Below are 26,324 nucleotides of genomic sequence, written 5' to 3' on the forward strand. Positions count from 1 at the left end.
TTTAATATGTATAGAGAAAAAAGTCTATTCAATGACAAAAAACATAAGAACTGATCTAGAAAAAGACACGAATAAGAGTCTGAGTGAGAAAGTGATAACATACTGTAAGCATTTAATTAATCCCTTTGGAACAAGGGAGGAAAACAGGGGAAACTGAGTCAGATCTACTGTAAGTGATAATAGATATGCAAGACAGGGCAGTTGATGAAGGAGGAATGGAGTGATTAATGGAAGGACAGAGCATGGAAGATAATGTGGTGAAAGTGGACACACAGAATACTCACCCCTTCTGCATCAGTTCAAACACTGCAGAGAGATCACAACAGGAGAAAGGGAGTCATTAAAGCAAAGTGAGAGTGAAAATCCATTATTCAGTGCACTTTATGAAATGTAATGTTCACAGTCCTCATATAGCATGTCATAGCCTTATATGACCAGACTTTTTTCCACATATATGCCACAGTATGGTATGTGCTTTTATTCGCAGCGTTGCTCAGTGGAAGTTTGTAGCAGTCCATCAGCACAAACACCTTATTTTCATTCTTACAGTATGAGTCAGAGGAGACAACTAAATGTGTCACACAGTCTTATGTATGAGACACTTATTCTGCAGAATCTCACGTCAGCCAATTAGGAAGACAGGCAGCACAGTTTGAACTATTTGAAACAGTCTACTTTTCATGAAAAAGTAAAGTTTATAATGGTAGACTTCAGGGGGTTCATACTGGCAAATATTTTGCAGTGACAAAACGCCATTCATTTTCAATGAGAGTTGGTGATGCGAGACGATATGAGCGACATTGATGTGACAATGCAGTGAAGCGATGAGATGACTAGCAATGAGAGCAAACAGCTTAATACTACAACCAATGAACACACCTAGAAAAGAAAGAGTTAAGTATGCATTATGTGTAAATATGGGGTTAATTTTGATGATTGGAATACTAATACAATACCATTCACAAGTGTCGGTTCGGTATGATGCTTTTTATATTTTTGAAAGAAGTCTCTTATGCTCACTAAGGTAGCATTTATTGGACCAAAAATACAGTACAACAGTCATAGGGTGAAATATGATTCCAATTTAAAATGATTTCTATTTTAATATAATTTAAAATGTAATTTATGCCTGTGATGTCAAAGCTTAATTTTCAGCAGTCATTACTCCAGTCTTCAGCGTCACATGATCCTTCAGGATTTGGTGCACAAGAAAAACTTCTTATCAATATTGAAAACTGTTGATTAATAGTTTTGTGGAAACCGCGATACACCCCCTCCCTCCCCCCTCCCTCAGGATTCTTTGATGAATAGAAATTTCAAAAGAACACTTTTTATTTGAAATAGAAATCTTTTGTAATATTGTAAATATTTATACTGTCACTTTTGATTAAAAGTATTAATTTATTTAAATAGAAATCTTACTGACCCCAAACCTTTGAACTGTAGTGTAAATACAATTGGGTTAATGGATATTTTAGAATGACCATGCATAACTTTAATACAGTGACAACTGATCAAACATTAGCTACTGTAAAACACCATCATTTGCTGCATCTTTTACAAAGAAGTGCCATTGATTTTACCACTAGAATTATATGGCAACAAAAAAGAACATACCCATGTGAAGGTTGTCCTCCGCTGGATCATCCAGCACCTGAAACAGAAATTGTATTAAAAACACCACTTGCTACATGCACTGTATGATTTCCAGCATTCTTGGGGTCTAGGAAACTCTGTGACATCCATTAGTAGGTTCAAAGCAAATTATGACTTTTTTCTTCATTGATTATGTTGGAAAAATCTGTGGAATTAAACTGCTCAAATGTGTTCAATCCTGTTATGAATAGCTGAAAGCTATTGTAGAACTTGTGTAGAAGTTTGTGAGTAAATTTTTTAGCAGGCACAGATTTGAGCAGGCACAGATTCAGTGTGAGTCTGCACATGAGGACACAGCATATTCGATTTCAACATAAAAAAATAAGGGCATCTACAGCTGCAAACATTACAGAGGAGCTTTGTGGGAAACATATTTTTCAGCAATGTTTTAACAGCTACACTATTAAGCAGAGAAAAACATCAGACTGTCCAACACTACATGAAAGACAACATTTTAGAAGAGTGTGTGTGATTATTGCATCAGCTCGCTTGGCTTTAAAGCTGTGTGTGCAAATGCTATATGACGGAAAAAGCATATGTCATTCTATGTCACTGCTTGGAAACGTTCCCTGATACTGGAAAAGCTAGACACTAAAGCTACACTTCATTTGAAAACAGCCAAGCTACTGGCACAGAGTCGCTACTTTTAGTTTTACTCTGGTGATGAGATTCAATACGCATCAGGTGCACCTCGTCCTTCACTGTCAGCAGAGCTCCATTTCTGTATTCCTTCTGTATTCTATACTCTTCTTGACTTCAGACTGTACTTGGGCCGGCAGTAGGAGAGGGAGTGTAGGTGGTTCCTCTGGTTCACTTTCTAAGATTCCTTTAAACATTTTTCATGCTCTGTTTCAATTTTCTCTCGCATGCACTCTCTCACCCCTCTTTTCTAATTTTGCTGACGTACGTGGGTGCTGCTGTGATTGAAGAGCACTCAGACGGAACCATAGGGGGAGAGAAGGAAAGGCGCTTTTCTCCTTCAGCATCCCTCCATTCTACCTTCCTACGATCGATTGCACTCATCTCCACCCTATTCTCAGGACATTACGGGCTGATTTTCATTGTGTTGCTATTATTTTGTCCCCTCTTTGGCACAAATTACATAATGACACATGACTAGGTCGTCTGGGTGTGTTATTGAGTGGTCGGTGCAGAAGTCCATTTCCTTCCAAATTTCATCTCTCTGTGTTTTTATAGTATTTCCCATTTTAACTTGAGGTTTACACCTGACTGCCAGAGAACCAGTGTTAAACAACATTTCTTTCAAGTGGTTGTCAAATAATTAATCATTAATCAAATCATTAATTGGTTTGGAAGGAAGGAAGAAGGAACAGAGAGCAGGAAGTTTGAAAGGAAGGAATGAATGAATGAATGAATGAATGAAGGAAGGAAGGAAGGAAGGAAGGAAGGAAGGAAGGAAGGAAGGAAGGAAGGAAGGAAGGAAGGAAGGAAGGAAGGAAGGAAGGAAGGAAGGAAGGAAGGAAGGAAGGAAGGAAGGAAGGAAGGAAGGAAGGAAGGAAGGAAGGAAGGAAGGAAGGAAGGAAGGAAGGATAGTTCAGAGGGATTGTTTGTTTGGTTGTTCTGTTCATTCTTTGAGGAAGGAAGTTTGAAATGACGTTTGTTCAGAAGGAAATAACTTTGCTCAGAAAGACAAGAAGCTCATTAATTCAGAAAATATTAAGAAACAAAGGGAATTTGAAAGAGAGTTTAGACGGAAGGACTTCCTTGTTAGTCGAAAAACAGCTTTTATTGAAACCAAGCTCCTCAAACGACTCGTTTCAGATTTTGTCACATTATGATGTAATCATGCGATGAAAGACCGCCTCTGCAGAAGAAAATCAACGCCTACTTCTACATCCTTGTATCTTTAGCGCCACCCACCGACTCCAGCATGTCATGTAATAGTAAATACAAGAGAGACACAAACAGGATTACTCCAGCAACAAAACCATAGAGATGCCTCTGAGGATTACAAGACGTTTTGCACTGCCAAGTTGTGCAAAAATCTTTGTCTTTGCCTTTCTTGTGATTTTAAGATTAAGAAAGCGTGGATGAACTTTAGGGTACATTTACACGACAACGATATGCTTAAAACGGAGAAGTTTTTCCTTTGAGTTTTCCTCGGATAGATGACACCATTGTCAAAACGATCCCCATTCACACGGATCGGCAAAAACGACTAAAAACGCTGTATTCTGCTGCCAGGCCATTAGATGGTGATGAAACACTTTAGACTGAACATGTAATACGTATGTGCATGATGTCATCGTTTTCACAGATTCGTGTTTTTGTTGTTTACATGGAGACTGTTTTCAAAAACATGCACTTTGAAACCCCTTTTTCAAAAGTCTGAGCTATCAGGCACCCAACTGCCATTGTCGTGTAAATGAACAGTGTGAATAGTTGTGATTTGCTGTTCTTTCCTTTGCTTCGGCATTTAAGGGGTTAATATGGGGAATTTCCTGGATACGGAAGAATAATCCTGAATAAAAGCTTCAGTGTTTTGTCATCAGTAAGACATTACAACACGTTTCATTTCATTTAAAACATGACACTGCAATTGACAGTGTATACGTTTTTCTCTTTATCGCAAAGGATAGCCTATAAGAACAACAGTGCGACAAACGATAGTACATTCGTTTATAATTCCGTTTACATGAAACACCGCAAGTTATCATTTGTCAACTATAACTGTGGTAACTCCAAGTACTTACACTTTATTTGCCACAACCAAGACTTATAAAGCATATGCAATATGCATAAATGTTTCACATTGTTGGCAAGTGTTTCAACTATGTGACGAGATATTTTTTAACAACAATTATTTTAATATGCAAAAATGTTACCAAATCATAGCAGTGCTTACTTCCAAGTCAATGTGTCACGCCTATACAAAAAAAAAAAATTCAAAGAGGGTTAAAAACAGGATAAAAAAAAATATATATATATATAAAAAAAAAATAAAAAAAAAATGTATTATGATGTTTTGTGATGTAAAAATCTTGAGAACTCAGATGATTAGCACAAGTTCATTAACAATGGATTATATGAATTAATAGATTTGTTCGTAATCCTTACCTCAACCAGTTTAACAATGTTGAGGTGGTCCAGTTTTTTCAGGATGGCTATCTCCTGGTAAACTCTCTCCAGAGGACCAAGCACCTTGGGCTGCTCTCCCTGGGCTGCTTTAGGACCTCGGGGAGGAGGGCGGCCTGCACAGCGAGAGAATGATTAAGAATAAAAGGAACTTAGGATGCTGCTAGGATTCCTCAGACTACTTAAACATCTGCCCCAAAGAGCAACATCTGCTGTGCTTAACATCTGCATACATATGGTTTCAAATTAAAACTTAATTTAAATGCTATACATACGAGGGAAACCATACTGTTTCATCAGCTTCTTCTTAGATACCACTTTCATTGCCTGCAAAACAAAGACACGGATGCAATGAGACAAATAGACAATCTATTTCCAAACTATTATACACAGAGGTCTTCTCAAACATAGCTTATTTCCATTAGCCTGAGCCTATAAAGTGGGTGACATAACTGACTTTTTTCCATTTACACACTAATCAAACAGCTTTCACAGAGTTCAATCAACTGTAGTTTTCTGTCGTTTGCTTCTGGCCTTGATGGGACACTCAAAATTCCCCTCACAGCAGTGTTTCTGTGCAAGTGATTGCTAAAGTGAATGTAGAAATTTGGTCACAAACAGTGAGTGACAGAATAAGAAGCAAGCATATTGTTTTTTTCTCGAGAGAAGAAAAAAAAAAGGTTGAGCAACATTCAACCGCTGATGCTTGGATCAGATGTCTTTGTAAGCAATTGAAACGTTAATCAAATAAATTGCTTTTGGCACACAGAACTGGGCTTTTAAAACATGTACTTCCTGGGAAACACATACTGAGTCATCTGTGTAATTTTTATAATGGAAGATGTCCATTACAGAAGAATTGTGCACCTGTGTCTTGTCTACTTTTCAACTGGGCTTCTAGCACCTGCAGAAAACATGAGGTTTTGTAATGAGTGAGTGCCTGACAATTTCAAAATTCATCCTCGAGTTTCTCATGACACACTTTCACATACTGTCATGGAAAGAATTAAAATTTTAACTGAAGCACATGTTGAAACTCTGTGGTCTTTTCCCTTAATTTTTCATGCTGTAAAATCCAATGTCTCAGAATAATAAATGTTTAAAACACATACAGCAACAATAAAAAGGCCCCATTCATCTTAAAACTGAAAGCATGCACAACTTCTGACGCGAGTCAATAACAGTCAGCAACAGGAAAAAGTCTCAAGGACAGCTGGAGGAGATCTACATCTGTATTGCTGAAGAGTTTAAATAAATCAGTTCAAAAAGAGTGAAGGGGAAAACATGAATGTTTTATGAACATGCCCGAGGTGAGGACGATGAAACCAAATTGCTCGTTAGAATGCAGCAGGGATGGAAAGAACTGAAGCGTCCGAATATAAATGACTGGGAAACGATGAGATGAATCAGCAAGTAACCCTGCTGATAAGTGAAAAATAAATATACTAAAATGTATTTGAAATACATTTATTTTATGCTAAGTATACTACAAATACATTACATATTTAATACCCTGCAATTGTATTTTTTAGTACACTAAACTGATATACTTAAAGTCTGCTAAATGGAACAACTTTTTGTACTTAATGCAATTAAGTTGTCAGGAAATTGTGCTGAGGTCCAACTAAAGATAAACTTAAGTACTGTATATTTGATTGTGCTAAAGTGGAACTATTGCAACTTAAGTATACTTTAGGTACTGATATTATACAGAGATCATACTATCCTTACTAATAGTGATATTAAACACATTATAAGGCTTAAATATTAAGAAATGTGCATTGCGCAATAAAGTAGTACTCCAAAATAAAGTCTCAAGCGATATGTCAGTAAATATGTTAATGGCTTTGTAGTATACTTAGTATGAAATAAATGTATTTTAAATACATTTTGGTATAGGTTTTTTTTTTTCCACAAGGGAAGCAATACCTAAATAAAGTTTGTTACAGGTGGTGATGATGGAACTGTATTTATTGTATACTATGAAAAATACAGTGGTACACAAGTAAAAATGCCACCATATATATTATTATTATTATTATTATTTATTTATAATTGATACATACACACACTATCATTCAAAAGTTTGGGGTTGGTAAGATTTTTAAAAATGTTTTTGAAGAAGTCGCTTATGCTCAATAAATCTGTATTTATTTGTTAAAACATTCAGCACCAGTGGCGGCTGCTGATCTTTCAAAGAGCTCATTTTCGGCCTACATCATAAAACTGGTCCATTTATTTATACGTTCCTTTTCAAGAAAATGCTCTGTGACCCTGTCGTACCAACTAGGCGTCTTTTCCAGTGACTTGACCAGTGTCCTCTCAATGGCCAGCAGAGTTAGGTATAATTGTATAAATGTAATAATATAATAAAAGTATAAATAATAATATAATAAAGTATAATAATACTACTACTACTACTAATATATTTTTTTATTATTTTAATAATTATTTTAAAATTATTACTAATAATAATATAAAAAATATAATAAGTAATAATATAATAAAGGTATAAATATATAATTGTGTGAAATGTATTATGAAAATTAGCTAGCAATTACGACAAGCAAATACCAAGAAATATACCAAGCAAATACCAAGTTTGTCTTTCGACAACAGTTTAAAAATCCGCGATGGGACTGAGCTCGAATAGCTTCAGCATCAGCGACTTTTTAATTGTATGAAATCGCTGTCAATCAAAAGGAAATGCAGACTTTCGACAGACCCTCCAATCATCACGCAGAAGCCCGGAGTCCAGGCCAGCCCACTCCCCGTTAACCCCCAGAGAAGCTGAGCGTCCGTGGGCGCGACATAATCGCAGCATTTATCCAATGACCGTCTAGTTTCGAAGCACTGAAAAAACTGTTCAAAGAAGCCCTATTGAAGTCAATGGACGCTGGGCTTCAACAGGCAAATGCACTGTGACGCTACGGCAATGTATGAGAAGGAAATCGAGTCAGCCGACCTGCTGTATGTAACTGATTCTGAACGAACTCGTCTTTGAGATGAACGTTTTCTAACGCATTTTTAGTCCAAATGTTAACACAATAGTACATATTTGACCATTAATTTGTTGACATTATAGGGAAAGCCGAGCTTCCCTTGCAGTCTTAAAGAAATCCCCACTGTTCAGTACATCCAGTAAAAACAGTAATATTGTGAATTATTATTACAACTTAAAATAATTGTATTATTTTAATATATTTTAAAATATAATTTATTCTTTTGATGGCAAAGCTAAATGTTCAACAGTCATTACTCCAGTCACATGATCCTTCAGAAATCATTCTAATATGCTGTTTAAGTTTCTTGAAACTTAAACACAAGCATGAGAAAGACTGAAAGTGTGGAGCAGGAGAAAACACATCGAGTTAAGAATTAGTTTTAATTTCAAGATTCATTCAACCGGTAAAGAAAAAAGAGAATGTGTGGAAATTGTAAGACCGGTAATACCCTGCTCATAAGTTTCTGAGGTCAGTGGAGTGTAAAGGCCAGAGACGGGGGTACTCTCACTCTACTCTGCCTTTATGAAGGGATTTGATCTTTGTCCTCTTCTCATCCTTGCTGTTATATATCCAAACAGCATGAATTAATGAATGTAGCTGTAAGCCAGGAGCTATATCTCGCTTTCAGACACACTGGGCCCTATCTTGCACCCAGCGCAATTGACTTTGTACACCGACGCATGTTTCATTCCTATTTTGCACCCGCGCAAAGCGCGCTTTTCCCTCCACAGAAGCACGTCGCTAAACTAGGGAATGAACTTGCGCTCCCTGGGCGGTTCAGCGCAAAAAAGGAGGCGTGTTCCGGCGCAAACGTTCCCTGGTGCTATTTTACTGTTCCATAAAACAATTGCGCCACTGGCCAGAAAAAACCTAGTCTAAAGTCAGTGGCGCGTTGCGCGTTGTTCATTATGCTATTTTAAGGGCGCATGCTTGACCATAATGTATAGAGTGCACAACGCTCATACACTGTGATTCTCTAATCTACACAGAAGCAGCAGTTTTCATTTTTGCAAATCATATTATTACGATAGATAGATAGATAGATAGATAGATAGATAGATAGATAGATAGATAGATAGATAGATAGATAATTTATTATAAATATAATAATTTATTATAAAAGCATACATCTAGCTTACACATTTACCCACATTATTATATGCCTGTTTAACCGAAGCTAATGTGGGTGTGTTTCTCCCATCCCCAATGTCACTTCTCTCTCTTTTACGGCCGTGACGAGAGCGTTGCTCTCCTCGGCTGTGAACCACTCCTGGCGCGCGCCTGGCAAATCCGCCGTTATAATAGCAATACGCCAAGGAAAAAGTGCGTCTGCTCTTAAAGGGAATGTGAGATGATGCTCTGATTGGTTTATTTCACGTTACGCCCAAACCACACCTATGAATAATGAAGCTACTTCAGACCAACCCCTTTTAGATTTGCGCCAGGCGCAAGAGTCATTTATCCCGCCGGTAAAATAGCAACAGCGCCGAGACCCGCCCACAAAGTTACTTGCGCTTTGCGCTTTGACACTTGCGTTTCAGATCGTTAAAATAGGGCCCACTGTCTATTGTGACAGATGACTATGAGGAGGACAAGAAAATAATCAGATGTGATTAGATTAGATCACACCTACCAAATAAGACCTCCTTTATGCTGATACACGATGTGATGCTGGATTCATGCATTTCGATTCCAGTATGTGCATGCTTCGGAAAAAACCAAGACACCCCCTCTTATATATATTCCGACAGAAGATGATCCAGCCCATTTTCTTCAAGGTTATGATTTCAGCTGTGCTTTTCTCCTGTTGTGAGAAGTGCTAGTTTGAGTGTTTGTGGCCTTTTTCTCAGCATGAAGGAGTCTAACCAATCTCATCTGAGCTCTCTTATTAGCAAAGTGCTTTCATCCAATGAATAGGCTCTCAATAGATGTGATTTGCTTTAGCACTACTCGTACAATATAAAGATTGTGGAGCACAAGAGCCTGTCCATCCGGCATCTCAGAGACTCTGAAAACACCACTATAGCACCAACAACAACATGTCAATCAAGTCATTTAGGCCCTGTTTACACCTGGTATTAAGATGCGTTTTGGTTGATCGGATTACAAGTGTATGGCGCTAAATACAGGTGTAAACGGGTTCTAAAACATTTTGAGCTTGTCCACTTTCGACCACTTCCAGAGGTACTCGAAAATGCATTTGACCGGATTGCTTTCGTAGAATAGACACTCGTGTGGTCGAACGTGTTCGAACAGCCGCAAAAGACCAACTACTCTCCACCTACTACCTTAACGCGTAAACATAATGGGAAGCACTCTAGCCAGACAAGATTTAAACTTTGTCGGCTGAAGAGCCAAGTTTGGTTTGAAGACGAAAACAAACCAAACACTGTGTTCTCTCACCATTCCTGATATTTAACACATATTGTAATGTAAAATGTAAGCTGCTGCTCTCTGTATGTTTTTCCATCGTCTCCGGGCGCATTCATATGTAAATTGTGCAAGCTTATTTTGTCCATTAGATTGAAAAATCTTTAAAAAATGCCATACATTTACCCGCCCATAAGCTCTCCCCTCGAATAAATCTGGACTGAAGTGGTTTAAAGTGGACAAAAGACAGATTAAAACACCAGGTGTAAAAAGGCACGTCTTCCTTGTCTACTCGTGATCCGATCGACCAAAATGCATCTTAATACCAGGTGTAAACAGGACCTTAGACTGTGTGTTTCCTTATTCCACACTTAAACTGTTTGACCATATCTATCCTTTACATGCATTCCACGTAGTCTCTCCATTATCATGAGCCTGCATACACAATTCTAATACAACATGAAAATGCTGAGTAGAGTAATTTTATGTCACACTGCCGGATATTTCAAAATATTCAGCTATTCTGACACTGTTTCCAATGGTTAGCTCCCATGCTGCCTGCATCTGCAAAAATAAGCACTTATTTTAACTTATTTTATGCTTATTAATGTTAAAAATCTCACTTTTTGATAATAGCTATACATAAATGTGACAAAAAAAAAATTAAGAGTAGAAGGAGAAAATATCCCTCTTCCTGATGTAAAAATGTAAAAATGTCTTATTTACTTCCTGATTTATTGGCCTGATTAGCAAAATTGGAAAAGATGCCCCCAAAAATATCCATTTAAAAATACTTTTTCTTAAAAAGTCTTTTGTGTCAGGTTCTAACACAGGGCTTGGTGGCAAAATATTACAAATGTATTTTATATATATATATTTTAGGGGCAATATGAAAATACAGTCGTTTTTTTACATTTTATTTCTATCCATTTTGTTCATTACAGATATGCTTTTGTATTTTAGTTCAAGATGAGGATAGTTACACAGCAGGACAATTTTCTACATTTTAGTAATACTAGTGCAAAATGCCCGTGCAAAATCAGTTTTTGAGTGTGTTTTTAGTAGCCTAATTGTTGGTTTGATGTGTTTGAGTGCTCATTGTTACAATTACACAGCAAAAGTTCAGTGACATTTTTATATGTGCATGGTAGAAAGCACAAAGTGAACTCCGAGAAAACGCTATGCTTGAGCAAACAGTTTGTGAATAGGCTGATGCCCGTGCAAAGTGCCCGTGCAAAATCAGTTTTTGTGAGCTGATCGCCATCAAAAAAAGTTCAGGATATATTTCTTAGCGATGGCTGATTTCAACAGTTTCAATATGATAAAAAATAACTTTTATATTGATTCAATGGATTAATTGCATTTTGAAAAAAAAAAAAAGTGTCATGAATTTATTGCATTTTTGGGGAAAATAATCCGTTTTTATAATAAATCTTTGAAAATCAAAATCTGGATTTGAATTTTTTTTATGTTATTATAACCTAAAGATGCTATGTGAAAGTTTGAAACAGAAAATAGTGGTTTTCATCTTGTCACTTTCTTGGTAAAGAAAACACATTTTTACTCAAATGAATCAAAATGGATTTATCATGGATTTATCACGTTTTGGAACCAAACTATAATATTCAAAAGTAAACAGTGTAGCTGACACACAGCTGTTCTGTTTATGTCAGAATGTTTATTTTTAAACCACAACCTTCTAAGTGCTTCTTTTACTGTTATTTTTAACAATATCTTTTGCATTTCTCATCCAAACAATGTCAAACTTGGCACTGCACTTACTCGTGCCTGTGGCGAGACACCTGTCGAGTTTGAAATCAATCGGACTAACGGTTCGAGAGATATGCGAGGAACAGACACACACATACACAGACAGACAGACAGACAGACGTTTCTGTAATTTATAGATAGATAATAAAACATAATTTGAACAGATCATGTTCTGCTTGTGTGCTCTTTGCTGTCCAGCCAATTAAACTATATGTATCAGAAGAAAATGATGAAAATATTTTTTGTCTATCTCTGTGTTTGTCCGGTTACTGTGTGCATATTGTGTTGTGGGCTGATATGAACAGCTCCAAATAAAAATAAGGACTGCTGCACATTCTTGCCATCACTGTTATATCACAACCCTCCCCCATCTGCTCTAATTTTCATTACCATTCAATCTATCCTGCATCTCATACATCATCCTCTCTGACATGCCTTTTTCTCTTTCCAATCTCTTTTCCTCAGTATATTATTTCTTACCTTTATTTTGCATCCTCAATCACTCACAATACAAACACAAAACTCACCTCATGACTGAATTTAAAGCATCACCAAATTCAGTTTTGGCCATACAGGCCAGCCCACCAGCCTACAGCACTGCTCTAGATGCAACAAGGACATCCAAATGTAAAATGTTGTCATTTTAAAAGGTACTTACATAATATTTGTCATCATCCTCGTTGTACGCCAACTTGACAACACCATATGAGCCCTTTAAGATAGAAGAAATGGATAGAGGAAATAAGACAAACAAAATACATAGATTCTGATGAGTCAGACTATGAGACTGAGCTGAGGGTCAGAAAGAGTCAGTGTCTGAATGTCTGCTATGAAACACAATTGTGATTTATATAGGCACGTCGATTATCAAAATTATGCAATATGACAATAACGTAGGGGGGCTTACCTTCCCAATCTCACTCTTTAACTTATATTGGTTAAGCTGGATGCAATCCTGAAATTGTGAGAGAGCGAGAAAGAAAGAGAGAAAAGAACAGAGACAGAGAGAGATTCGAATCAATACCAGCTGCACACACAAAGGACCTGTGACACTATATTAATATATTGCACATCAGAGGGAACATGTAAGCCAGCTACAGGCAGAAACAACAAATCTCTGCATTAGTTTCATAACCTATTCCACCAGGGAAGAATGGAAACTGCAAAAGAAAAGATTTAAAAATCATTTTGCATCCCGGTTGACTATGACAGCAAATACTGCAATCTCAGTTTCCCATTGCCTGACAATTAACTATTGGCAGAAAATCTGATCCACTTTGCAGTTAAATATTGGTTTTCATTGAAGATCTTGATCGCTTAGCATTTTTATGTATTATTATTTCCATGGCAATGCTTGTCACGTGAAAAACCACCGCCACAATAGCGCTGTTTGACTGATGTATTAGTTTTATTTCAATTTTCCCTTTTTTTTTTAACAACATAATGAAATATCTGATATTCAGATTCTCAAATACATGCCAGTTCATACATTTTGTCGGTTAACCACCTTTATAATGATCATGTCAGTTGATCTATAATGGTCGACGGGTGCAGCTGCAATTCAGAGAATTTGTCTGATTTACAACATTCCTCCACTTCTCCCAACAGACATGAAAGTAAGTGGTCAGTAAACTGGGAAAAGAATAGAGCAAACTTTATAGTTACCTACAATGTGTGATATCAATAAAACATGTCATCCGATTATGAAAGGATTATTATTGCCGCTTCCATTGACATCAGTGCGTATTTTACAAACTATAAATGTTTTTCCCCTAGCAATACGTGTATTAAAATGTCAGAAACCTAAAATTAAGATTATATGGCTGAAAACACTAAACAGTTGTCATATGATACATGACAAGTGAGCGCATCAGTCTCTGCAGATTTGAATTTAGCAGTTGATCACGCAACGCTCTGAACGTTGCAATAACGTTAGAAAAATAGTATGAGCATGATGTCACTGGTGACCAGCCTAGAGTCAGCAAGCTCTTAAGTATCAAGATTATCTCTGGATTATCATTCATGAAATTATGACTGAACCGTTCCACAACCAAGGTCAGAACAAGACCATTATTGAAGAAGAAAAGGCATCTGAAAACAAAAACAGATTGTTTCATGTGAATCAGCTGGCAAGTGCAAAAAGACTTGCAGGTAGCCAAGTTGGCAAAACAAATACTATCTGGATCAGCAACCTCGGTGCATTGTGAACTGCAGAGTTTTCACCGCGGCAGGGAACACTGCGACTGCAAACAATTCTGCACTAATAACAGAAATGTGACGTTGTCGCTTTCCACAAGCTAGAATGTACTGCAAATGTTGTAGTATTATAAAGAGACGGAACAGAGACCTTTGTTGTTTTTTTAACAGCATTCAATTTAGTTTAAATGATTAAAAACATCAACAAACTGTGCCATCTTCTTTTGGTTCTTTGTTCTGTTGTGCTATACTGAAAAAATGTGCTCCTAAAACTGATACTGAAAGATGAATTTACAATGGTTACATCCCTGCTCAACAACAACATTACAGCAATTTCAAACAGAATAAAGCAAAGACTGTGAGGAACAGGAGGAAAGACTGTGAGGAACAGGAGGAAAGACTGTGAGGAACAGGAAGAAAGACTGTGAGGAACAGGAGGAAAGACTGTGAGGAACAGGAGGGAGAGAATGGGGAAATAAGATGAAGAGGTAGAGAGAGAGAGATGGGGTGAGGGCAGAAGAGAGGAAAGTTGGACTCCTGGCTGAGTCCAGACTATTACTGGCACACACTCAGTGAGTTTTGCACTGCAGTAAACCCGCACCTGCACACACAAGCAGATGGTCAAAACTCACCAAGAACAAGAGCAGGGGACAATACTTCATGTCTGTATTTCACATTTAATTTATAGGAAAACATAGCTTAAAGAATGATTATAGACTAGAAGGAACTAGTTTAGACAAGACCTTACATTTGTTACATATAACCAAATCCAGAACCAATACATTGTGCATGCCTATTGAAAAGGAACAATATTAATAACATTATTCATCCCATTATTAATTCATATCATTCATCAATTATTCATATTGTCATGGCTTAGGAATTAAAGAACAATAGAGCCCTTACTTGAAGCAAATTGCATACATTTTTCATAGTAGTCTACACTTTTACCATATTTAATTTCATACGTAGAGGAAGAAGAGAGTAGAAATATCCACACACAAAAAAGGGGAATAGTGATGTGGGAAGTTTCTTGTTGTCTACTGTATGTTATGTTAGAGAAAGTTCAAAAGAGAGAGCTGAGGTTTTCACAGAGGGAAAAAAACGTTTAAGCGTGACAGACAGGATTAGCGCACAGGCTCAATTTTCAGTTTGGTCCTCTTCCAGGTTGGTCCTTTTTTTCTTTTTAAACCGGATAATCTTCGGTTTAAGTAAGGTACAACCGTATTGTGCATTCAAATGTTGTACTACAATAACATCTGGGATCACCGGGTGTACAATAAGTAGTGTACGTTTGTGTGCATGTGTTTGGGGTTAATGCTGGAGAGGGAGCAAAGCATTTTACAGAAAGGGCATGAGAGCATCATGGACAAAGGTCAGTGAAGAAAATAGTACAAGAGAGCAAACTGGAAAAGGGCAAAAGGGAAAACGAAACAGAGAAAGAGAAAGAGCAAAAGCAAAGAGAAAAGAAAAGAGAAATATCCAGCCATATGAAACCTGACAGTCAATTATTTGCTGGACTGTCAAGGTGTGATGTGCTGCTCGCTCGTGGACAGGAGAGTATGTATGACAGCTGTCTGAAGTCTGAGAGAGGAAATGATAGAGAGAGAGAGAGAATATACCCCAGACTTTTTTTTTTTTGCATGTCCTGTATGACAAGCTCCTGGGATGAAGAGAGAAAGACAGTGAAAGGAGAGAGAGAGTGAGGAATAGAATGAGAGGTTGAGAGCCTCAGAATCACATGATAAACAGACTCAGGTTAAGAAGGGAACAGGACACCTCAACCTCAGAAAAATCATTAATTATAATTCACATAAAATGGGGCTCATTCACAATTAATTGTGTAAAAGTTGGATGAGATACACATCAGTTTGTTCTTACTCCGGATCTAATGTCGATGAATCTAGATTATAGCAATTAAAGGGCCGTGTACCTACAGTTAGTAATTAGCATAATACACACCCATCATTTCCATTTAAGGTATTTACTCTATAGGGTCGCTTAGTTCCCTTTCAGTCGCTCACGTTCGGTTTGGGATCCCTATTACTGAAAGGGAACAAAGGTTACATTAGTAACCGAGACGTTTTCTATAATATATTTTCATAAGTAAAATTTTTTTAATTAACACTACCGTTAATTGACATGACAATTAACCCCATGACAATCTTTCTTCTGTGGAACACCAAATGCAATTTTTAATAACAAACTAAACATGTTGCCCTTTTCAATCCAATTGCAATGAATGGACACTGAAGCTTTCCAGCTGAGGCCAGTAACAGTCTGAATGCACACTGGATGAAGCCAAAAGTCAGACTGATATGGTCAAACTGGGTTTAAAGCAGTACACTTTCAAATGACAAATAAATGCTTTACTTCAGTTTGTTAATGTTATAAAGTTATTAATGATAACTTATTTACAAATAGGACTCCTCCAGTGGAGCTCACTTACTGACTCAACTGGATGAGTTTGATTTGTAAATATTGATAAATATTGACAGAGTTTTAGTAAATAAAAACTGCAAATACTCCTGTATGAACATTACAATTATTCAACCTAAATAGCTTTAGGGCCCTATTTTAACGATCTAAGCGCATAGTCTAAAGCACAGGGTGCAAGGTCACTTTGTCCGAATCAACTTTTGCTAGTTTAATGACAGGAAAAATGCTCGGCGCGCTATTGAACTAAAAGGGTTGTCCCTATTCTCTAATAATGAGTAATGAGTGTGTTTTGGTATTTACGTGCGTTAAACCAATCAGAGTCTAATCTCCCATTCCCTTTAAATGCCAGTTGCGCTCGAGCCATGGCAGATTCGCTATTTACATGAAGAAATTTGATAGTGGAAAGACCGAAGCCGTCTCCAGAGGGCAAACGGATCTGCTCGTGCGCGAGGTAAAAGTGCGCAAGCAGATCATCTATGGGACAAGCCAGATTCCACCATATCTTTATGTACACAATAATAATCTTTTACATTGTAATCCTTTTATTTGAAATATTTGGCATGTTTGTGTGCTGCTGTCCATCCCCGTGTGTTTAATAAGCAGAGTGTGCACATTACAAACGCGCTCTTTAAATAACAAAAATAAATATTGCGCCATTGACTTTAGACCAGGTTTCAGTTGGTCAATGGCGCAGTCTATTTCTGTTGCCTCAAAATAGCAACGCGCCAGAACACACCTCGTTTTCAGACCAGCACGCGGCACGCCCATGAGCGCACAAATGGGCGCAAATGCATTTGCTATTTAAACAATGTGGCGCAGGACGTGAAAATGATAACTGCGTCGGACTGAAATTTGCAAAAAACACTTGCATCGCGCTTGGCGCTAGGGCTGCACGATTAATCGCAATAAAACCGCACGCGATTTGGCAAAGGCTGCGATTATTTTGTGCGCAGCTTGTCAGTGGAGTGCGGCTGATTGGTAGTAAATACTGCCCCATTTGAACGCCAGAGGGCGCTCTCATGCAAACACGATAAATATGCCCCGCTGCAAGTACAATAATGCGCATCATTCCAGGAAATCCCTATCGTTGTAGCTGAATAAACAGAAGATTGAAACGCTTTGATTAAACATGACTTATAAATACACGACTGCCTTATTCTGTGTAAGAAGGCACATCATCTCACAGGAGGAGGAGCTCAACTGTCGTTATGAAGTGAGTTTGGAGTAAATGCATGTTATTAAATGTTGCACGTTATTAAAAAGAGGTTCATAAATGCTTCTCATGTTTTGGAAAGATGTTTGACGCGTGTTGTTTTTTCAAATGCACGTTATAAGTGACTCAAACTCACAGTGCTTTCAGATGGAGCAGCGTTTACAGAGCCGTACATCAATGACAAACTACGCATAAAAAAAAAAATTAATCGCAGCCTTTGCGATTTTAAAATCTCTTGGACCTCTCTCTGCTCTTGGACCTCTCAGCTGCCTTCGACACTGTTGACCACGCCATCCTCCTCCACCGTCTGCAACACTTCATCGGCATTTCACACACAGCATTTCAGTGGTTTCAGTCCTACCTGACTGATAGAGTTGAGTATGTGGCCCTGGGGGGAGCCAGGTCGAGGCCCCACACAGTCACATGTGGATTGCCTCAGGGTTCGGTCCTCGGCCCCACCCTTTTCTCCATTTATATGCTCCCCCTGGGCCATATCATAAGCAGGCATGGAGTTGCTTTCCACTGCTATGCTGATGATACTCAGCTCTATGTCAGGTTGGACCCCACATCCCCCACATCATCAATCCCCACTCTAACTGCCTGCCTGGAGGAGACAAAGTCATGGATGACTGACAACTTCCTTCAGCTAAACAGCTCCAAAACTGAAGGTCTCCTCATTGGGACCCCACACCAACTCCGATCCTCCACCCTGACCATTTACTCATTTGCTGGCCATGACATTTCTCTCACATCCTCTATAACAAACCTGGGGGTTCGATTTGACCCCCACCTATCATTTAACAGCCACATCCAACTTATCTGTAAGACTGCATTCTTTCATCTCCGGAACATCTCTAAACTCCGCCCCTCCCTCTCCCTTTCCGATTCAGAGAAGCTGGTTCATGCCTTTGTCTCCTCCAGGCTCGACTACTGCAATGCACTCCTCATCGGGATCCCTGGCAGTAGCCTGCAGAGACTGCAGTACATTCAGAATTGCGCTGCAAGGGTCCTGGTGAGGGTGCGTAAATCAGAGCACATCACACCCATCCTCCATAAACTTCACTGGCTTCCTGTTAGGTTCAGGATTGAGTATAAGATCTGTCTCCTGACCTATCAGTGTGTCTAGGGCAGCGCACCAGTGTACCTCCAAGACCTCATCAATAGGCAAAACCCAACTCGACATCTCCGTTCCTCTGATAGCCACCAACTCCAGGTCCCCAAGTCCAAACTCCGCACTATGGGAGATAGGGCCTTCCAGGTGGCTGCGCCTCGACTGTGGAATACCCTCCCCAACCACCTAAGGTCGCCACAATCTATTGAGCTTTTTAAAAATAATTTAAAGACTCACTTATTTTGCATTGCATTTTCTTAATATAATTTTGTTTCTTGCTGTTTTTGACTGTTTTTATGTTCAGTGTTTTTACCTGTGCACCTGTAGCACTTTGAGATGTGTTCTTCACGTGTAAAGTGCAATACAAATAAAATGTATTATTATTATTATTAAACTGCGCATAAAAAAAAATTATCGCAGCCTTTGCGATTTTAAAATCGCGATAAGCCATCTCGATTTAAGTGCGATTACATGGAAAGTGCGATTAATCGTGCAGCCGGGTGTAAGATAGGGCCCTTAGAGCTACGAGTGTTTCCCCTCGGCGGCTATCACTGGAGAAGTGTGAGAGCAGATGAGGAGAACCCGACCAGCTGATGCTCCTTGCAAAGCAGCTTCTCATTCTTCAGACAGGCTTAAGCCAAATTAACACTCACAAACATGTATCCAGGAAGAAACGGGGCCACACACACACACACACACACACACACACACACACACAATACAACACCCAAACACACACAGACCACCTTACAGGTCAGAACAAAGATATTATTTAATAGGAGCCGGTTGTTATGAGAAGGGAGGGGGTGCTGAGGCTGTGTATGAATGAAAAAAGCCTTATTAAGGTATGGCTGTATGGGTCACCCCATGACCTGTCCTGGACACTAATCACAGGAAATGAGTTTTGCTTCAAATACACACACACACACACGCTCTTCATGCTATGTAAGAGAGGATTTCATACTAGAAAGACAGTCAGATGTAACCAGATTTTTCATATGCATCGGCATTCAGCAAATAGACATTAATATAATTTAAACATGTCTTTGACTATCTAGTAAATATTTAATTCCAAGAACCGTACAAACTTTAAGAAATCTGTTCCATCCATGCACAAATCTGCTGTCACTGAAGAAACACAAGCAACAAACCTTAAGCTATATGATAACTTTGTTTGAAGAACAGGATGAGATTTAATTCATTCTACACAAAATCTATCTTGCTTTCAGATCACATTTGCATTTGCGTACATTCAAATGAGCCGCTTGTTCACCAGGTTTTATGTCAGTTAAAAGTTGACCGTTATGTCATATTCACTGTGTTTTGTCTGTAAAAACAGCATTACCTAGTTTTTTTGTTTTGTTGAGAAAATATGATTTCACTGTGCAGACTTACCATATTACTTTATATAATTTCCACCATTTGCCATTTCTTTTACCATTTACTTTTTTTTTTAACCATTGCACCATTTACCTTTTTGTTTGTCATGTTTTAACAACTTCTTTATTTGCAAAACATGCTACAATAGGATTACAGAATCAATAAGTTGTTATATAAAGTAAAAATTTAAACATTTATTTATTAAATATTTATATCGGCCTTTGGCCACCCTGAAGATATCGGTCATCAAAACAATCTATCAAGTCCTAAAAAAGTAAATGTAATGATCAGATGAATAATATTTCATACACAACCATTGCAATTCCTGGCAATATTTAAATGTCTCTCACCTGCGAGTCTGAGATGGACACTCGTCTGGACTCGATGGTTGGCTGTCTGGCTATTCGGGAGTAGCGCTCAGCCCCGCCGCCAGAAGATGCGTACGTCCCTCTCTCCTGCAATGACATCTTCCTGTCTGACAGGTGTGGCCTCCTGGGCAGAGCTTTCTTCACACCTGTCCCATTCTTCACTACACTGGAGGTGGGATCAGACCTCAGGGACATTGCGGACATCTTGTCAGTCATTTCAGCAGTCGGGGAAGAGTCTGGGTCAAGGTCCAACCCGACGCAACCAGGATCACTGTTCATCGCCATGATGATGCAGTATGAGGAGCTTTGAGGCAGGGAGGAGGGGTGTGTGGGTTTTTTTACATTAAGTGTTAAACCTCCAAAGTTGGTTTGCAGTTACAGGAAGCTGTGGCTATTTGGACAGATATAGAGAAGGAAGAGACAAAAAGTAACAATAAGAGTACGTTACTGAAACATAATTTGGACAAAACTTTGACCAACTTTTCTCATTCAAGTAGGCAGGAGCTGAATGCTTCCAAGATGGCCCCTGAATGGACTGTCTTCCCTTAAAGACCCCTTGTGGTGAAAATCAAGTTTTTAATGTTGTTTATAAGTCTATGTGCTGTTTTTAATGTGCTTTAAGACAAACCATGTGCAAATTCATAAGTCAACACCATTGCGGAGTAGAATTCCAGTGAACCAAAGATGCAGTCTCAAAAACGCGGTTTGAAATTGCAGGTGTTTCTTACGTCACAAACCTCCTTGTATCCAATCACGTCAATGTGCCGGGGAGCATGTTATTAACTGCTCTGAAGCAGGGGAGTCTCAAAGAGAAGCCAGGTTTTCTCTGTAAATTTTTCTGTTGATATGAAAAATCGGGTACATTTAGCAATATAGCGGGTGAATTATGTATATGATGTATATTACGATGTTATGATAACTATTTGCCTTTCTCCACTGATGTTTTAAGTTGTTCAAAGCGTTTCTAAGAATGCTGATTTTTGCTGAATGCTGATGAAGGTAGCTGTCTTGACTCTGAGGTGGCCAATAGGAACATGGTTTGTGTAACAACACATTATTAGATGTTTGATAACGTAGTCAAGCAAAAGGCTAATCATATTAATTACTGTTATGTATTCAATGTTGTAGAGAGCGATATATAAAACACATTACCATTCTGATACATCTACAAGTCTGTATATTTCACTCTTCCACTTCTTCTGAATCAGTTTCTGGTTCAAACTGAATTTATGGCTGAATTAAACCAGTATTTCCACTTGCCACTGTGCAGCGTTTACTACAGTAAAGTTAACCGAGTGGATCAGGTATTCTGAGCTCATGTGATTGAGTGGAGGCGGGGCTAATTTGCATATTCGTATATCTGTGTATACTAAATGAAGCAAGGGTGTAGACTTATATTCAAGCTATTTTAAGGCATGAATAAAAAAAATTAACAGGAAAAAGCGTTTAAATATGTAATTTTGGTGATCAAATATGAGTTTTAAGGGATAAAATGACTGTCTACAAGGGGACATTAAAGCAGTGCCTCAGCAAACTTGGGGGCCACAGGATAATTATGAATTATACAAATAGGAATATATGAATATAAAATGATTATAAATATATTAAAACAATCTAACTTTATTAAAATGAAAAAAAAAAAAAAAAAAAAACACCTTCTGGAATCACAAAATTAATTGTGTTTTTTATTAATAGCCTATATTATATATTATACATATTTTAAATATCTATCTGTGTATATATAATACAGAGGGGATCCTTTGAGTCAAAAAGGTTAAGAGGTTGCAGTATCACTGCTAATTTGTATAAAGTTAAACTTTGCTCAACTTTGTTGCACTGACAATAGGCCCTTTCACACATACAGTCTTTAATGGTAAATTACTTGTAAATCATGTGTGAACAGGACCGGTTAATCAGGTCTGTCAATTTCCCGGTATGAAAAGTTGTAATATTACCAGTGAATTATTGGTATAATGCTATGTGTGAACAAAGAATAAAGGGGTCACACTACACTTTTTCTTCCTTTGACCTGCATTCAAAAGCATGCAAATCTGGGAGACCGGAAACGCAAGCTCATCCGAAGACGTTTTGGATGTGTGACCAATAGAAGATTGACACACCACAACATGACCTCTTAGCAGAATTAAAAGAATGCAAACTTTTTACAGTAAAGTGGAGTAGATTGTTTTGTTTTTTACATGTTGGATTTATTATTATTTGTTATATGTTGAATATAGGTTTTAAAAAAAGATGGCACAGTGTGACATCATATCATGACTGTTGCAGTATCCGCAGACATTTTGCATGCTCAAAGTCTGGTGTGGCCAAGGCAAGTTTATGATTATGATAAAGCTCTGTCGGAGCCGTTTACACGAAGCTCTTCTGCTTTAAATTATTTGAACATGCGCTAGACGGCCGTCTGACAGTTTGCAGCATGTCTTGTGCTCGGGACCCTTGGTACTGATGTGTGAATGGTAAATGGTAAAAAGACGGAATGCTATTGCTTGTGTGAACAACACAATTGTGTATTTACTGGAACAGTTGTTCTGTTAATTTGACAGTAATTTACTGGAATTACTGTGTGTGGTATAAGCTGATGGTTTAAAATTGTATAATATATAAGATTGTTCTATAAAACAATGCTTGCTGTGTTTTGTAAAAAGATGGAATGGTAATAAAGCTGATTTTGTATCCTCATTCAATCAAATTTCATTGCTCTTATTCCTCACCCTTTTCAAACAAGTAGAAAAATGAAAGGCTCTGTGTGAACATTATCAGTCCTCAACTCTAATGAGGGTCAGTTATGTCTTGATCATGCTCTCGATGGCATTTTTCTGGCATTAACTGTGTGGAGGGTGTGAATATTACTGGCAGCAAGGTGCCAATGAAGTCATCCATACATGACCAGCTAATTGAAAAAAAAAAAGTGTTTCTCTAAGGGAGCCCAATTTCCTCAGACGGAAGATAATTAGGAGCCACCACTGTGAACAAGAACTGCTTTGTACTCATTGTGTGTTCATGTGTGAGTGTGTGTGTGTGTGTGTGTGTGTGTGTGTGTGTGTGTGTGTGTGTGTGTGTGTGTGTGTGTCTGTGTGTGTGTGTGCGACTGTGTGTATATCGCTCTGATTTCCCTCAGAGCCTTTAAACTCAAATAATCTATCTATCTGTTTGTTTGGGGATTGTTTGTGGCTGTTTGAAACAGTGACATAGTCTTTTCTTCTATCCATACACAGGCTGCGTGTGGGACGGCTGTCTGAGGCCTAGTGATTAACAACACACTGCAGGGCCAGACTCAACCCCACTGCAACAGAGCTTTAGAAAGCTAACAAATCATTAGGAACCTTACAGGACCCTGAACCCAAACTGCATGTTACGTCAAATAATAAACACACTTTTTTTTAAATTATGGTTTACAATTAATACATTTTAAAGATACATAAAACTTGCTAAAAATAATGACAGAACTAACAGAAATGCAAATCTGCCAAGCTGACACGTTCATATTCCACTTCCAAAATCTCCCCAGATCGTTTACAGTGCATATTATCATATCAATAATCACATTAAAAAACATGATAGAACAACAGACATCAATAAATGTATGGCAGTCAAATATCTATCTTCTAACTGTCTGATATTCAGGACTGAGTGAATATGCAAATCGTTCACACATTGGCTGAAGCGTCCAGAATTTGCAAAGACTGAGCAGGAATACCTGTCTGTCCATCTGCTGGTAACAAGGGCACTGTTCGCTTCTCTAACATCAATGCCTCTCTTATGATCAGACATTGTTCGCTTCATAGAGAGAGAATCAAAGCAGAGCTGGAAATCTGCTTGAGTCTTTGTTTTATAGATAAAATAAGTGGAAGTACAAAATATAGCTCTCTACATGGAAATATAGAGCAACAGCTTTCTGTTGAGAAAGACGTAGGAATGAAGACATTAGAGAAAGACGTAGGAATGAATTTCTTCATCCATTCTCATAATATCGTTCCACTCATTTCTTACTGTTATTGTCTTGTTCCAATGCAAACCATTTCAGAGAATCCTCTATGAGGGGGAATGGAGAATTACCATAGGAAAAGCAGCTGAACAATAGAAATGTCATCACAACTAAATCCTTTCTGTCCTACAGTGAGCTGGAGACACTGAGGGATGAGACAGGCTCCAGAAACAGAGCGAAATCCTGTAACACAAATGTCAAGGGAGCCACTCTCGATTTGACGTATTTGGGACATGTACCTTATTGCTCAAGGTTATTCAAAATATAAAGACACCAAACATGAGAGGTTTTCTTCTACAAGTCCCAAATGCCTTTTAAAACTGCCCCAGGTGAGCCTGGCCCAACAACTTAACTGAATTTAGATGACTGATATTAAAATGTTTTGTTGGCCTGCTCTAAGAAAGTAAAAATAAATAAAAAATAAGTACAGGCGTCTACAAAATCCCTGAACCCGAAAGAGTGATAAATGAGAAATGAATGAAACTTTGTAAACTTCATAAATCTGACATTGTAAGTTACAGACCTGATTTCTGGATTAATACAATGCTTTGACAGTTTATCAAGAAAACATCTAATGCTGTTCTAATATTGTATCTCAATACTAAGCCAGCGTAGAACATCTATGGTACAACTCAAGTGTATCTGCACATTCATTTATGAATAAATAACAAGGTGAAGGCTTGACTCATGAATTTTAATTAGTTACGTGACTGGACAGTCTGGCAAGATCAACACAAACTAATTAATATTCATGAGTCAGGCCTTCAAACTAATATACTGTGGTAGCGAACCTTCATTCTAAAAGTCGTTCTGGCATCACTGACTGTTTGAGCACTGGGTCAAAGCATTGTCCTTCTGTCAGGCTCAGCACTGGGGCAGTTTTATCTCAATGTCATCAGTGGATTCAGGCCTGTTTATAATGAACAAACACACACCTGCTCAAGAAACATTTCTTATTATTATCAATGTGTTGCTTAATATTTTTGTGGAATCTGTGATGCATTTTTTCAGGATTCTTTGATGAATAGAAAGTTCAAAAGAACAACATTTATTTGAAATCGCAATCTTCTGTAACATTATAAATGTCTTTACTCTTCTTTACTGTAGCTATCAGTCAAATTGAAACAAACACTGTATATCATACTATTATGTGTCACTGTCAGCACAAATGTGTTCAGTAATCATTCCAACACTATCTACAAGCATCTGAAATGAATCGTTACAAGAGCGCAATGTAGCAAACACTGCATATTACATCCAGGAGGCAAACACACACCTTTGGCTTGTCAAAATCCAGTGCGCTCAGCAAAATCATGTGCAGGAGCGCTCCACTATACGAAACAAGTACGTTCACTGGAGTGGAAACAACATGATAGTGAGTAGAGGCAAACACGCACAGCTGATTTTCTCAATTTCTAAATGTACAGTGGGGGAAATAAGTATTGAACACGTCATCATTTTTCTCAGTAAATATATTTCCAAAGGTGCTATTGACATGAAATTTTCACCAGATGTTGGTAACAACCAAAGTAAGCCAAAACAGAGAAACAAACAACAATACAAAGAAACAAACAAAAATAAGTTCAGAAATTAAGTTATGTGTAATAATGTGAAATGACACAGGGAAAAAGTATTGAACACATGAAGAAAGGGAGGCGCAAAAAGGCATGGAAAGCCAAGACAACTGCTGAAAACTTACTGTAATTAAAAAGCAATC

The 26,324-nt window shown here is 38.0% G+C and overlaps 1 protein-coding gene across 5 annotated transcripts in view; it reads right to left on the minus strand.

Moving 5' to 3' along the window:
• The window catches only part of camkk1a (calcium/calmodulin-dependent protein kinase kinase 1, alpha a), a 92,216-nt gene that overhangs the window by 28,008 nt on the left and 37,884 nt on the right, over positions 1–26,324 (minus strand). For all 5 annotated transcript variants that reach the window (XM_084414512.1, XM_084414515.1, XM_084414514.1 and 2 more), the window contains exons 3-9: positions 20,587–20,995; positions 12,805–12,852; positions 12,556–12,609; positions 5,028–5,079; positions 4,735–4,868; positions 1,618–1,654; positions 285–306 (exon numbers count right to left, since the gene is read on the minus strand). In XM_084414512.1, coding sequence (XP_084270638.1) covers positions 285–306; positions 1,618–1,654; positions 4,735–4,868; positions 5,028–5,079; positions 12,556–12,609; positions 12,805–12,852; positions 20,587–20,889 — 650 coding nt within the window. In that variant the 5' untranslated portion in view covers positions 20,890–20,995. The remainder of the gene's footprint in view (positions 1–284; positions 307–1,617; positions 1,655–4,734; positions 4,869–5,027; positions 5,080–12,555; positions 12,610–12,804; positions 12,853–20,586; positions 20,996–26,324) is intronic.

Source organism: Rutilus rutilus, assembly GCF_951802725.1.
Source record: "Rutilus rutilus genome assembly, chromosome: 7".
Taxonomy (NCBI): domain Eukaryota; kingdom Metazoa; phylum Chordata; class Actinopteri; order Cypriniformes; family Leuciscidae; genus Rutilus; species Rutilus rutilus.